Below are 15000 nucleotides of genomic sequence, written 5' to 3' on the forward strand. Positions count from 1 at the left end.
CTATTTTTTTTCCTATGACTTTATTTTTCTTTCTCCCTTTCTTAAAACTCCCACGTTCTCATCCTTTCATCTTTTTCCTTCTTTTCTCTTAAGTTTTATATTTTCTTATTTCTTTTACGATTTTATTTCCTTCGTTTTTCTTCTTCTTTGTCACCCTCTCATTTTCTTTTTTCCATTATTCTGTTTTCATCCAGACTCTCCCCTTACACACTACGCTCTCTCTCTCTCTCTCACACACACACACACACACACACGCTTTCCCCTTCCCTTCATCTCATCAACAGTATATTTTCACTCCATTCCACATCCCCTCCTCTCCCCTCCCCCTTCCCCTTCCCTTTCCCCTTCCTTCCCAATCCCCTCCCCTCAACTTTTTATTCATTTTCCCCCCACTCCTCGCTCTCTCCTCTCTTCCCTCTTTTGCTTCTCCCTTCCCTCCCCTCACTCCTTTTTCCCTTCCACTCCTTCCTCCCCTCCCTACTCCCCTTCCTCCCTCCCGTCGTCCACCTCCTCTTTGGCCTTCTCATTTCCTCCCCTTCCTCCCCCCAGGAAATAAGAGGTACCTTTCATGCTACACCTCACTCTCCTCCCCTCCATTACCCACCCCTCTCTCCTCCCTTCCTTCAGTCCTCCCTCTTTCCTCCCTTCCTTTACTCCCCCCTCTCTCCTTCCCTACATTACTCCCCCTCTCCCCTCCCCTCCTTTGCTTCCCTCCTCCCCTCCTTTACTCCCCATTTCTCCTCCCCTCCTGTGCTCCCTCACTCCCCTCACTCCTTCCTGTCTCTCCTTATCCTCTCAAATGACTCTCCCTTGACCCTCTCCATTTCCTCTCCCTCCGTTCTCCATTTAGCTCTCTCCTTTCCTTTTCCCCTCCCTCCCTCTTTTCCTTCCCCTCTCTCTCCCCTTGCTTCCTCGCTAATTCAGTTTTTCCTCTCTATCTCTTTCTATCAATCTTCTCATCCTCTGTTCTCTCGGTCTTTCTCTTTTCCCTCAGCGCTTTCTACCTCCCCTCTTCCCTCCCCGTCTTCCTCCCCTCTACCCTTCCCTCCTCCTCCCTTCTATCCGCCCTCCATCCTCCCTTTATCGTTCCCCTCTCATTTTTGTTCGTTCAGTTCTATCTCCCCTTCTCCACCCTCTTCTTTCTACCCATTTCTCCTCTCTCCTACATCCATACTCTCTCTCTCTCTCTCTCTCTCTCTCTCTCTCTCTCTCTCTCTCTAATCTCTCTTTTCTCACCAGGACTCGGGAGATACGCTTCACACTACCCCCCTCCCTGGCCCCCCTTGGCTCATCCGTGGACGACCCCCCACTCAACCTGGACGACTCACCACCACCCCATGACGACCCACACCACCTCGCAACCTCAAATACGACCGCACAAGGTGAGTCAGTGAGTCGTATTGAGTCGTTCCTGGGTGAGTCGTAGCAAGTGTGGATAATATTCAGGTGAGTCAGCTGTGAGTCGCACTTTGTGTCGTGATATAGTTGTACAGAGAGGAGTCGTACTAAGTCTGAGTCGCACCTGATGTCGTGCTAAGAAGAGTCGTATCTGTGTCGTACAAAATTGAGTCATACGAAGGTGAGTCGTTCCAAGAGTGAGTAGTTCCAAGCTAAAGTCATACTAAGTGAGTCGTGCTAAGGAGAGTCGTTCCTGCGTCATATCAAGGCGAGTCGTACCAAGTGAGTCATACCAAGTGAGTCGTACTAGTGTGAGTCGTACTATTGTAAGTCGTACCATGGGTTGTACAAAGGTGAGTCATACCAACTGTCAGTCGTACCAAAGGTGAGTTGTACCGAGAGAAAGTCGTATCATGTGAGTCGTAACAAGTACCAGCGTGAGTCGTCCTGGGGAGTCGTACCAGCGTGAGTCGTTCTGGGGAGTCGTACCAGCGTGAGTCGTCTTGGGGAGTCGTACCAGCGTGAGTCGTCTTGGGGAGTCGTACCAGCGTGGGTCGTCTTGGGGAGTCGTACCAGCCTGAGTCGTACCAAAAATGTGGGGTGCATCAAACGCTTTTATATACCCGAGTGAGTCAAAGGAACCTGAGAGTATTGAGGACCAGCTACGGGGATGAAAATAATACCCGAGTTCCATACAGAATAAGATACTGTCATTGGAAATCTCTGTTACCTCCTTAGTCATCCACAACAAAGGAAACTGAATATACTGTACTCTTTTCACTTTAATGTGGCACCGATTTTATACCTTGTTCACTCCTTTTTGTTCACACACACACACACACACACACACACGCACACACACACACACACACACACACACACACACACACACACACACACACACACACACACACACACACACATACACACGTCGGGTAGAACATAATACCTGCTTTCGCTTAGCAAGAGTGGGTGTAATAAAGGCCTATTGACGTTATAAGAGGTATCTATTGTTTTAATTGTTTATATTCCTGTTACTGCCATTTGGAGAAATTTGGCACAAGATTAAAACTCTTTTAACAAATGTTGATGTATACTGATTAAGAACATGAGTTAAGTAGCAAGTATATCATCATCATCATCATTATCATCATCATCATTATCCCGGCACTTTTTTCCACCCACAGGTAAGTGAGAAAAAGAAAGTGACGGTTTGATGATGATGATTATGGTGATGATGATGGTGACGATGATAATGATGATATATCTGTTAATGAACTAAAAATTTCATGCACGGATATGTCTCTATAACAGACCTTTAAAGATGTGGTTCTCTCCAGTGCAGTGATCATTAGTGAGGGACTGCAATGTCATCAATTCGTTTACTCCACACAGAAGGGTTATATTTAGATGCACGAGCTGCGTCTCATCTCTCTCTCTCTCTCTCTCTCTCTCTCTCTCTCTCTCTCTCTCTCTCTCTCTCTCTCTCTCTCTCTCTCTCTCACACACACACACCTTAACCAATTGTTGATATTATAGATCTGAGAGTGAGTCATAGGAGCCTGAGAGTATTAACAAAGCTGTTCATTCTAGGTAACATGATACGGTTCTACTGAGCAAAGAGTGAGTCACAGGAGTCTAGAGTATTAAGAAGCTGCCTGCATTTCTCCTGCAAGTCCACCATACTTCTTTCGAGGGTTGGTGAGAGGGATGAGGGACGTTTGTATAATCAGGTAGAGGAACTTCCCAGTTACATCAGTGCCACCAAATGAAGGCGCCCCTCTTCAGCATCTGCCGGAGAGTAATAACCAACGAGTGTTTTCCAAGTAACATCAAACGATTTCATTCAGCTGAGTGAGTCATGGGAGCCTTTATGTATTAACAAATGAGTCTCCTTGCGCTTCTGTCTACGGGGACATTTCTGTTGGCTTACTCTGTTCCATTTGGCGCTGACGAGGAAGCTACAAGATGTAGCGCTGTGTACTCTCAGTGGACCAGTCGCATCGTCCAATCGAGAGACAACTCCCTCATAATTCCCTGCACCTTCCATGGGACTGGACCCTGGCCCGACCTTGTAGAGGCGCCGTCTACCACAAGGGGAGGAGCGGGAAGCGCATCCCTACACGATGTATATACTGTGCTGTAAATGTAGGACGGCCCCCAAGCAAGAGTTGCTTACTTGTGGTCGACGAGCCTGCTCGGCCGGCAGACCCGGGTTAAGGAGCGACAGGAACAACTGTGTTCCAGCAAGCGTCATTTTTTTTTTTTTTACCTTAGAAGCGAGCTATGCGAGTCTGATGACGTATTTTACAAGCAGTTTTTGTTTTCTACAGACATTTCTCTTCAGTTCAGGAGAAACCTTTCGATGCCGAAGGGGATAAATATCGCCTTAATCTACTTCATCAGTGTTGGAATCAAATAAAATCTTTGACTATACTGGGAATTACGTCACTGAATTTAAGCGGATTTCAATCACGTCTCCTTCTGATTCTGTCTAAAGCCGATTCCTTTCAACTATATACCATGTACTCCAACATGGGCTAAAATTGCCATCTCGCCATCATGAATGCTGAGATGTAATGGATGATTAGCATTAAAATATAGCGCTAGTCACCAAGAAGTATTATGGGATGAAGAGAGGCAGACAGTCCCATTCTGCCACTGGGATACGTAAAATAAGCTGCAATTGGACGAAAAATTGGGCCAAGTTACGGTAAAAGTCTATGGGTGGACATTTTCGCCCTTTTGCACCAATTTCCCGTAGCGAAGTGGCAATGGAAGACAAAACTGTGATTCAATATGCTTTCCACAGAACTTCCTCGTGACTAGCATCATAATCTAGTGTTAATCTCTTGTTACAGCTCAGTATTCAAGATGGAGAGATGGCAACTTTAAGCCTAGATGAAGTGAACAGAGTAGTGATCATTAGTAAGGGATATGAGTGTGGGCGATACTCTCTCTCTCTCTCTCTCTCTCTCTCTCTCTCTCTCTCTCTCTCTCTCTCTCTCTCTCTCTCTCTCTCTCTCTCTCTCTCTCTCTCTCTCTCTCGCTTTCCAGACGATTTCATTGATCTAAGAGTGGGTTACAAGAGCCTATTAATGAAAGGGTCTCCATGTAACTCTGTCTCGTGATCATTAGCAAGGGATTTTACGCCAGCTTAAAGTGAAAGGAGTATAGTGATCATTAGTGAGGGATTTGAGAGTGTGTGTGATTCCTTCAAATATTTTCTGCAGCGAAAGGCAACATTGAGGTGCACTGATAATATTTCCTGTGTCTCTCTCTCTCTCTCTCTCTCTCTCTCTCTCTCTCTCTCTCTCTCTCTCTCTCTCTCTCTCTCTCTCTCTCTCTCTCTCTCTCTCTCTCTCTCTCTCTCCCTCTCTTTCATGAAATATAAGAGACGTTCGTGGGTAAAAATGTTGAACCGACGACAAAATATGAGACACTGATAGGAAGTATTTGTGAATGATGATGATGGGCTGGCCAAGAGGAAACTAACCACCAGTGTACCTGGGTGGAGGAAGTCAGGAGAGAAATATTTTTTTAACAAGATGTACTTGCTGGTGGTGATGGTGGTGGTGGTGGTGGTTTTGCTGGTGATGGTGATGATGATGCTAAGTAAATCATTTGTATAATGTGTGTGTGTGTCCGTGTGTGTAGAAAGTGAATGAGTTATTTTATAGTTAGCTAGGCTTCTTTTTCCGTTGTTTTACGAATCATCATCATCATCATCATTACCACCCCATTCTCTATTGTCGCTCCCCAGTACAGCCCCACATATAAGCCTGTTACCGCCTTCCAGCAATAGCATACACATCACACTGAAATGGGCATAATTAAAATGCCATAACTGTGCCTCGTTTATCAGTTAAAAACGACATTACTCATCTGTGTAGGCATTTCTGTGGGAAGTAGTAGTAGCAATAATAGAAGTAGTAGTAGTAGCAGTTGTAGTAGTAGCTGTAGTGGTAGTAGCAGTAGATGTTGTTGTTGCGACCCCAAGTTCATTTGAGTGTGATTCTCCGTGGACTGCAGGCTGAAGTTGCCCTACTCCCGCAGTCCACCACTCTTTTTTCTGGGGGATAAGGAGGGAGTTGAGGGACGTTAGTATAACCGGGCAGTGGAACAACCTACGTAGATCGGTGCCACCACGTGCAGGCGTTCCTCTCCAGCAGCACCGCGTTGAACTAGCTAGAATTCAAACTCGAGAATTTGGAGTCATTTTTCAAGCTAAAAGTAACGATATTTATCAGAGTTGGTCTTTCAGATTTAAAGATATCATTTACATATATATTATTTACAGACGGAGGAGGAAGGAAGGAGGAAGAAAACGAAGGAAAAAAAGAAATGTGGGAGGAAGAAGAGAAAGAATGACTAAAATACGGAGAGGAAGGGGTGGACTGAGGAGAGATGAGAAGGAAGAAGGAAGAAATGAAAGGTAGGAAGAGAGGAAAGAGTGAATCATAGAAGGAAGGAAAGTTGGAATGAAGGGAGGAAGGTAGGTGGGAGTGAGGGAAGGAAGGAAGGTGGGAATGAGAGAAGGAAGGAAGGTTGGACAAAACGAAAGATGGAGGAAGGAAGGAGGTAAGGATGGAAGAAAGGAAGGAAAGAAAGAAGGACGGAAGAAGACAATGAATATTAATCTATTTGTGTGTGTATCTATTTTCCATTCACCTATCCACCTGTGTATTCTATCTATCGGTGTGCTGTCTCTCTGTCTATCCATCAGTCCATAAATCGTATCCACCCCCATACTTTGTATCTATCCAAATATCTATCCACTAACATAAGTCGTATATTTATTTACCGTAGCCTATATATCTCTTCGACTATATGTGCATCCATCTATTAATCAACCATTTATCTATCCATCCACCAACTCTTCCGTCTATCAGAATTTATCATTATTATTGTTTATTTTAATTTCTTTGTCTTTCCATTCACAGGTGTACATACCTAGACACCTCATCTTCATTTCTCCTAGCCACACATTTATCTATCTATCCGCCTATCTATCTATCAGTCTATCTATTTATATATGTCTGGGTGTAAGTCTGCCATCTATCCTTAATCTACCTATCTATCTATCTATTTACTTGTTTATTTGTGTCTATCTATCTACCTACCTGTCTATTTGTCTATCTCTATTTATCTATCTATCTATCTGTCGTTTAACTATCCACTTGTCTGTCTGTCTGTCTATCTGTCAGGCTATCTGTAATCCTTCCATTTATCAATATCTCTCCTTATAAATATATATCTATCGGATATCTATCATTCTCTCCCTTTATCTGTGTAGCAGCCTATTCATTTATCAGTTAATATCTATCCATTCCTTAGTCAGTAGCCATCAGTGCATCTATCATTTTATCTATTTGTATCTATCCACTTATCTATCCACAGGCACCCAGGACTCCGGATCAGCATCATCATCATCCCTCGCCTCCCTAACCTCGGTGGAAGCAGGAAGCACGAGCAGCAGTGAAGTTAGGCGGGCTTCACTTACTGATGTGCGGAGGAGGTCATTGCAAGGTACGTGAGACAGATAGATAGATAGATAGATAGATGGATAGTTAGAAAGGAAGGTAGGTAGATAGATTGATAGGTAGGAAGAGAGAGATACAGATAGATAGATAGGTAGATAGATAGATAGGTAGGTAGGTAGGGTGATTGTTAAGTAGGTTGGTAGGATGATAGATATAGACAGAAATATAGATAGATAGATAGATATGAAGGATGGTAGGCTGATGGACTGATAGGTAAGAAGGAATATATATAGATAGATAGATAGGTAGATAGATAGATAGGTAGATATAGATATAGATATAGATAGATAGATATTTAGAAAGGAAGGTAAGTAGACAGATTAATAGGTAAGAGGGAAGAGAGATATATAGATAAATGGATAGGTTGATAGGTAGGTAAGTAGGTAGGTAGACTGATTAGTAGGTTAGTAGGAACATAGATATAGATAAAAATATAGATAGTTAGAAAGGAAGGTAAGTAGATGGATTGATAGGTAAGAAGGAAGATAGATATATAGATAGAGAGATAGGTAGATAGATAGACAGGTGGTTAGGTAGGTAAATTGGTAGGTAGGTAAGTTGGAAAATGAATAAATAGATAGATAAATAGATTAATGGATAAATAGAGACTGACTGATATAGACCGAAGGAATGATTGATTTGTAGATGGATCAGTGCTTAAGTAGGTAGGTAGGTAGGTAGGTAGAGAGAGAGAGAGAGAGAGAGAGAGAAGAAGTAAACCAAAGAACACAAAACGTACAACAATTCAATCCTCATAATTTTAGAGAAAGTCTTGGAGCACCCACACACAAGCACCCAATGACAATGAAAGAAAATTAAAGAAAATGGTGAGCAAATGAAAGAAAAAAAGGGAGAAAATAAAGTTAATGGTTCTCCATAATGGTACTCGCTTGCATAGACAAAGAGAGTAAGTGAGAGAGAGGGAGAGAGAGGGAGAGAGATGAAATGCAATCTAAGTAAATGGGAACTGCATAAATTTGCATACATAGCATGGAATATTCCCAGAAAGAGAGAGAGAGAGAGAGAGAGAGAGAGAGAGAGAGAGAGAGATTTGGGAAAATATAGTAAAGACTGATTATATAATGTGCAATGAAAACTAGTCAAAATTTATGCCAGCGTTTTGCGTTTCCTGATAAAATAATGACATGTTTTGTTCAGGCGATGGAATAGTAGTTTTAGTTTTAATTTTCCATCCATTCTTCTTCAGATTTTGCTATTTTTTATATTATTTTGTAGAGATACGAGGAAGAGAAATAATACATAGAGATGAGTGTAAAATAGTCAGTCGATCCTCTCTCTCTCTCTCTCTCTCTCTCTCTCTCTCTCTCTCTCTCTCTCTCTCTCCAGCTAACAAGGCTAATCACTGCTTCGGCTGAAAACCATTACGGTCGGATTCAGTTTCTGCAATGTTCGCCGAAATCGTCTATATTTTATTATTCTCGTACTCGCGGAGGGAGAGCAGTTGATGTGGTTTGAGCGTCGTACATGTGTGTGTGTATGTGTGTGTGTGTGTGTGTGTGTGTGTGTGTGTGTGTGTGTGTGTGTGTGTGTTTATGCAAGGAATCCAGCAAGGTTGTTTTTTCCAAGAAAAAAGTAAATATAATTGTGTGTGAAGGAAGACAGCAAGTCAGTTTTTATGGGATTTTAACCCAGTGTGGTGGTAGGATGTTGTTTTTTAGAGCATTAGGTCAACAGTCAAGGCCTCAGTAGTTCTTAAAATTGGCGTAACAAAATCAGCTTCCATAGTTTTTATCCAGTTCGTACTAAACCTTGGTAAAGAGTTTAGGGTAAGGCAAGAGGAAGTGGTTAAAAGGTGACCACAATCAGTCAGATATCGAGGTCACAAGGCAAAGTCAGAGCTGGACCTGCGGGTCTGTGTGTAAACAATAGAATTAAAACAGATTTGATTTGATTTGGATCAAACATAATGGATGAGTTAAAGGTCGCCCATAGGGTTGATTTATTATTATTATTATTATTATTATTATTATTATTATTATTATTATTATTATTATTATTATTTTGTTATTAAGATGATGATCATAAGATTGATTCTGTGATGGTGACTTGGTGTGATTCTTTCTCTCTCTCTCTCTCTCTCTCTCTCTCTCTCTCTCTCTCTCTCTCTCTGTACATACTTGTGCTAGCGCATACTTTATTTGGGCTACTCAGTCAACCTTTATTCTTTCTTTTCATAAATGCTGCGTCTGATTCAACAACGGTGCATCACTGTACCCTGCATCTCATCGACGGTACGGTGTATGGATATGATTCTACTACGGTGCATTGGCATGGTCAATTTGTCTAATCATCACCGTTACTCATCTCTACACCTCTACGACGGTACTACGGGGTACTGGTAACGTGACGCTCTCTCTTACACTGCTACTCATCTCCTCGCTGGTATGGTAACTGAATGTGGTACTATAATGGTGAATTAACGGCACTGTACTCTCTCTCTCTCTCTCTCTCTCTCTCTCTCTCTCTCTCTCTCTCTCTCTCTCTCTCTCTCTCTCTCTCTCACACACACACACACACACACACACACACACACACACACACACACACACTGTCTTTGCGTCTGTCTCTAACATCACCCCTCCTGTATCCTCTCCACCTTTCCAATTAATCCAGGTTACAGCCTAGGTACACTTAATCCTGAGCTGTACCGGATCCCAGACCACTTAGACGATCCCGGTTCCTATCCCGCTGGCCACTTAGGGAGGATGTTCTTCACCCTGCACTACTCAAGCGAGGGTGAGAAACTGCAGGTGGGGGTGCTAAGGGTGAAAAACTTGGCATCGCGGACCCCTGGATCGACTAATGCTTGTGACCCCTACGTGAGGTGAGTGGAGATTGATAGATAGATAGACTTATGGATGGATGAGAGGTTGATAAGTGCTTGGACGACATAATAGACATATAGAGATAGACAGATGGATGGATGGATAGATGGATGGAGAGAGTGAGATTGACAAGCTGCAGGTGGGCGTGTTGCGGGTGAGGAGATAGGCTTTGTGGTCGTGAGTGGAGATAGACAGATAGATAAATAGATAGACAGATAGATAGATAGACAGATGGATACGGCAAACTGGCAGATACCGTGTAATAAGGACGAATGGATAGCTGGAAAGACTGATAGGGAAGGAAAGAGACAATCAGACAAATAGAAATATAGATAGATTGATAGAATGATAGATAGACAGACAGGCAGACAGATAAATTGGGAGATAGAATGAATGCCAGTTATATGCACTGAGGATGAATGGAGAGATGGAAAGATTGATAGATAGATGGATATATATTTATTGACAAAGAAAAACAGGTAGATGGTTGGATCAGTGGATAGATATATATGATAGATAGATTAATGGGAGGATGTATGGATGGAAGAACATGTAAACAGATAGATGGATAGATAGATTGATAGATAGACAGATAAATAGATAGAGGGATTAGTAGGCATATGCATGAACTGAATAATGATCTGATAAATGGTGAAATGGAATTTAAAAGTATATAAATAGACACACACACACACACACACACACACACACACACACACACACACACACACACATACACGCAATCTAGGCCAGTATTGATCGTCATACACCTAATCCCTGAGTTTATCCCTGACCGCCCCACTTGCCTCTCAGTAAACACGCTATACTCCTGTCACTTTAAATTGGCCTAAAATTGCCATCTCTTCTTTTTAAATTCAGAGTTATAAAAAATAATTAACATCAGAATATTATGCTATACTCTTTTCACTCTAAATTGGTTTAAAATTGCCATCTCTTCATATTGATTGCTGAGATGAGACAAAAGATTAACACTAGAGTTCGATGCTAGTCACGAAGAAGTGCTATGGAAAGAATGTTCAGCTGTAGCATTATATTTTTCTGCCACTAAATACTAACAAAAGATGAACACTACAGTACGATCCTAGTCACAAAGAAGTGCTGCTGAGAGTATTTGGAGTCGTAGCACTGTCCTTTTTTGCCACTGAGCTCTGACTAAAACTTAACACTAGAATACGATGCTAGTCACAAAGAAGTGCTGTGGAAATGATGTAGTGCCGTAGGATTGTTTTTTTATTCCACTGAGCTACGTGAATCGAGCTGCGAAAGACGAAAATCTTGGTCATGCTGAGGTGAAAGAAATGTAACTCTCTATCACCTCTTCAGTACGATATTGCCTTTATTTTTGCTAGTTAGTCAGTTTTATTCTTTCTTGTCTCTGATTAGACGTTCTGACTTAGAGATAGACAGGTAGACATAGAGAGGTAGAGATAGAGGTAGAGAGGTAGAGACAAAGGTAGAGAGGTAGAGAAAGAGATACGTAAAGATTTAGACAAAAATAAATGGCAGACTAGAAGAAGAGTGTTCGATAAAGACAACGAGAGGCAGAAAAAGGTTACGGTAAATGCATGAAGGTAGACGTGGAATACCGAGGTAGAGGTAGAGATAAGTAACGATAAAAATGCAGATAAAGGCAAAGCGAGAGATGGAGTTAGGTAGAGAGAGATGGAAATAAAAGTAGGGGAAGTAAGATAGATACAGAAATTGCGGTAGAGGTGCGAATACGTAAGTCAGACGATAAGGGTGAAGTGCGGGGAGTATGGTTTATTTACATCATGATTTGACAGATACAGTATATACACGAAGCCAGAAAAACTACACTCACTTGATGTAGTGCTGCCTACTTCTTCCTTCACATTAATCTTTCTTTTTCTGTGTCTGTCCTCCTCCCCTAGTATTACACCCATCATTCCCATCCCCTTTTTATTCTTCTTTCCTTTACAGGTGGCTTTACACTAAACGTCAAGCCAGGTGGTTTCCTCTAAGCCAGGAAATCATTTAAAACGCTGGGTGGTAACCATATAACCAACCCATACGTGTTCCCTACATGTCAACAAGTAGGTTGGAGGAGGGTTAGTGTCCCTCCCCGTAAAACAACTAACTGAATGTCAAACGGTCACTCCTTACAGGTTTATGGCATCTGGCTAGAGACAGACATATAGATAGTAATAATAACTGCAAAAGAACCAACAGTAGTAGTAATAGTGGTAGTGGTGGTGGTGGTGGTGTTAGTAGTAGTAGTAGTAGTAGTAGTAGTAGCAGTAGTAATGAGTATTGTGAAGAATACTGATATAATCATAATAGTTATACCGGAATATACGACTAATACCGGTACTAATACTAATACTAAAACCACCTTCACTACTACTACTTCTACTGATACTCCTCCTCCTCCTCCTACTCTTACTACTACTACTACTACTACTACTACTACTACTATTTCTACTACTAATAATAATAAAGGTGAATATGTCGACGAGTAAAAGGAATAAAAAGAAAAACAATCACTGATAATGATGATGGTGATGACGATGATGATGATGATGATGATTTTTGTTAACGACACAATCAGTAACATTAATAAACAGTCACAATAACACAAACAATGCCATTCAGCGTTAGAAAGAAATGATTTTTTAAAATGCCAATATTGGAAAAGGAGCCAGAGTTTTTTTTTTTTTTTTGTTTGCTCAGTTTATTTTTTTATCAGTCGGTGTTTTCCCTCTGACACACACACACACACACACACACACACACACACACACACACACACACACACACACACACACACACACACACACACACACACACACACACACACACACACACACACACACACACACACACACACACACACACACACACACACACACACACACACACACACACACACACACACACACACACACACACACACACACACACACACACACACACACACACACACACACACACACACACACACACACACACACACACACACACACACACACACACACACACACACACACACACACACACACACACACACACACACACACACACACACACACACACACACACACACACACACACACACACACACACACACACACACACACACACACACACACACACACACACACACACACACACACACACACACACACACACACACACACACACACACACACACACACACACACACACACACACACACACACACACACACACACACACACACACACACACACACACACACACACACACACACACACACACACACACACACACACACACACACACACACACACACACACACACACACACACACACACACACACACACACACACACACACACACACACACACACACACACACACACACACACACACACACACACACACACACACACACACACACACACACACACACACACACACGAAACATCAACAACAAAAGGCACAATGGGTTTAAAAAGTTCACAGTTTTATTATTTTTTCTGACCAGTGTTTCTGCCTCTGACATTTGTGCTGGATAGAATTTTTCACCGTTCACTACGCCTGGTGGCACTGTAGTTAGAGCGCCTCTGTCGGAATGCCTGCCTTCCATAGCTTCAGTCACCATAAAGTGACTGTAGGTGTTTCGATCACGCAATGCCATCAAGGGAAGTAGGCTGGTCATCTACCCACAAATGCACTGATTACTGTAGCCAACTTCAGTGATTTTGGCAACAGTTGAGCTTGTATATTAATTCAGCCTTGAGGGTTATAGGAAAATCTTTGTACGCTGATAGATGAGGTTAGTGCTTGTGTGTGTGTGTGTGTGTGTGTGTGTGTGTGTGTGTGTGTGTGTGTGTGTGTGTGTGTGTGTGTGTGTGTGTGTGTGTGTGTTTGTGTGTGTGTGTGTGTGTGTGTATGTGTGTGTGTGTGTGTGTGTGTGTGTGTTTATGTATCAATCCAGCCTTGAGGTGTATTGGAGAATGTAAGATTGTTAAATTAATGAGGTTAGTTTGGATTACTTTGGGCTAGGTTGGTTAGGTAGCAAAATATAACCACTAAGCAATTGTCTTTAAAGATTAAGGTATTAAAAAGGAGAACGAGAACCCAGAGATGGAGTAAGAGGAAGAGGCAGGTAGAGAACAACAAGAGAGAGGCAATGTGTACCTGTGCCCAGTTTGGATGTAACACTGGCAAACGATAGGTCAGAGTTGAGACAGGTGGGAGAGCCATTGGATACGACCCCAATTAACCTGATAATTAACCTTTCCTGACCTTCACTCCATTCACTTTAACGTGGCGATGATGTTCGTCCATCTGTAGCTTATTTCATATAGATCAGTGAATGAAAAACGCAATGTTACGGCCCTACATTCTTTCCGTAGCACTTCTTCATGACTAACAATATATTCCATTGTTAATCTGTGTTAATCCAGCATGTGAGAGAGAGAGAGAGAGAAAGAGAGAGAGAGAGAGAGAGAGAGAGAGATGGCAGTTTTAGACCAAGCTGAATTAAAAAGAGTATAGCAAACAGTAGGTCAGAGTTGACTGAGGATGAAGGGGTATTGTGTCTGGCCTCACCTAACCTACTAAGAAAACCTTTCCTGACCCACATTTATTTCACTTTAACTTGGTGGAGATTTTCGTCCAATTGTAGCTTGCTTATTTCTCGTAGCTCACTGGCAGAGTAAGACAATACGACCATGCATGCATTCCACAGCACTTTTTCGTGACTAGCACCAAATGTAGTGTTAATCTTATCGGGCAGCATTCAAGATGTAGAGATGACAGTTTTGCCCATAGTTATAGTAAAGTGAGTATAAAGTGAATAAAAATTATAATCAGGACTAACTCACACCAACCCAAGCCAACCCACTTCGCCTCATTTTACTCTACACAAGCTCAGTCTAATCTTACCTGACCTAACTGTGGTTTGTATTCTGAGTGCAAAAGAGGCTCCGTTGCACATCTTACGCAGTGATAAATTTTGCATATTACACTTTTACTTTCGTATGTGGTTCTTAATTTCATTTTATTATTGATGTACTTTTCATCATTAACTATCTATCTATATCTATATACCTAGGCTGCTTCCCCCAAGGAAAGGGGGAAAATCTTAAGATGTACACTGCAGAATAAATCGCCAAGGAACAGGTGCAGCGAGGCCTCTTACGCCACTTAGAAATACTACCGTGAATCTATACCTATTTCTAACC

At 42.1% G+C, this 15000-nt stretch overlaps 1 protein-coding gene across 1 annotated transcript in view; it reads left to right on the plus strand.

The window, feature by feature from the left end:
• The window catches only part of LOC145418169 (uncharacterized), a 70226-nt gene that overhangs the window by 39818 nt on the left and 15408 nt on the right, over nt 1–15000 (plus strand). Inside the window, exons 3-5 of the mRNA XM_080286690.1 lie at nt 1240–1382; nt 6799–6927; nt 9576–9786. Coding sequence (XP_080142816.1) covers nt 1240–1382; nt 6799–6927; nt 9576–9786 — 483 coding nt within the window. The remainder of the gene's footprint in view (nt 1–1239; nt 1383–6798; nt 6928–9575; nt 9787–15000) is intronic.

The sequence above is a fragment of the Coenobita brevimanus genome, chromosome 112, assembly GCF_032717465.1.
Source record: "Coenobita brevimanus isolate Jiangsu-jjx chromosome 112, ASM3271746v2, whole genome shotgun sequence".
NCBI classification, from domain to species: domain Eukaryota; kingdom Metazoa; phylum Arthropoda; class Malacostraca; order Decapoda; family Coenobitidae; genus Coenobita; species Coenobita brevimanus.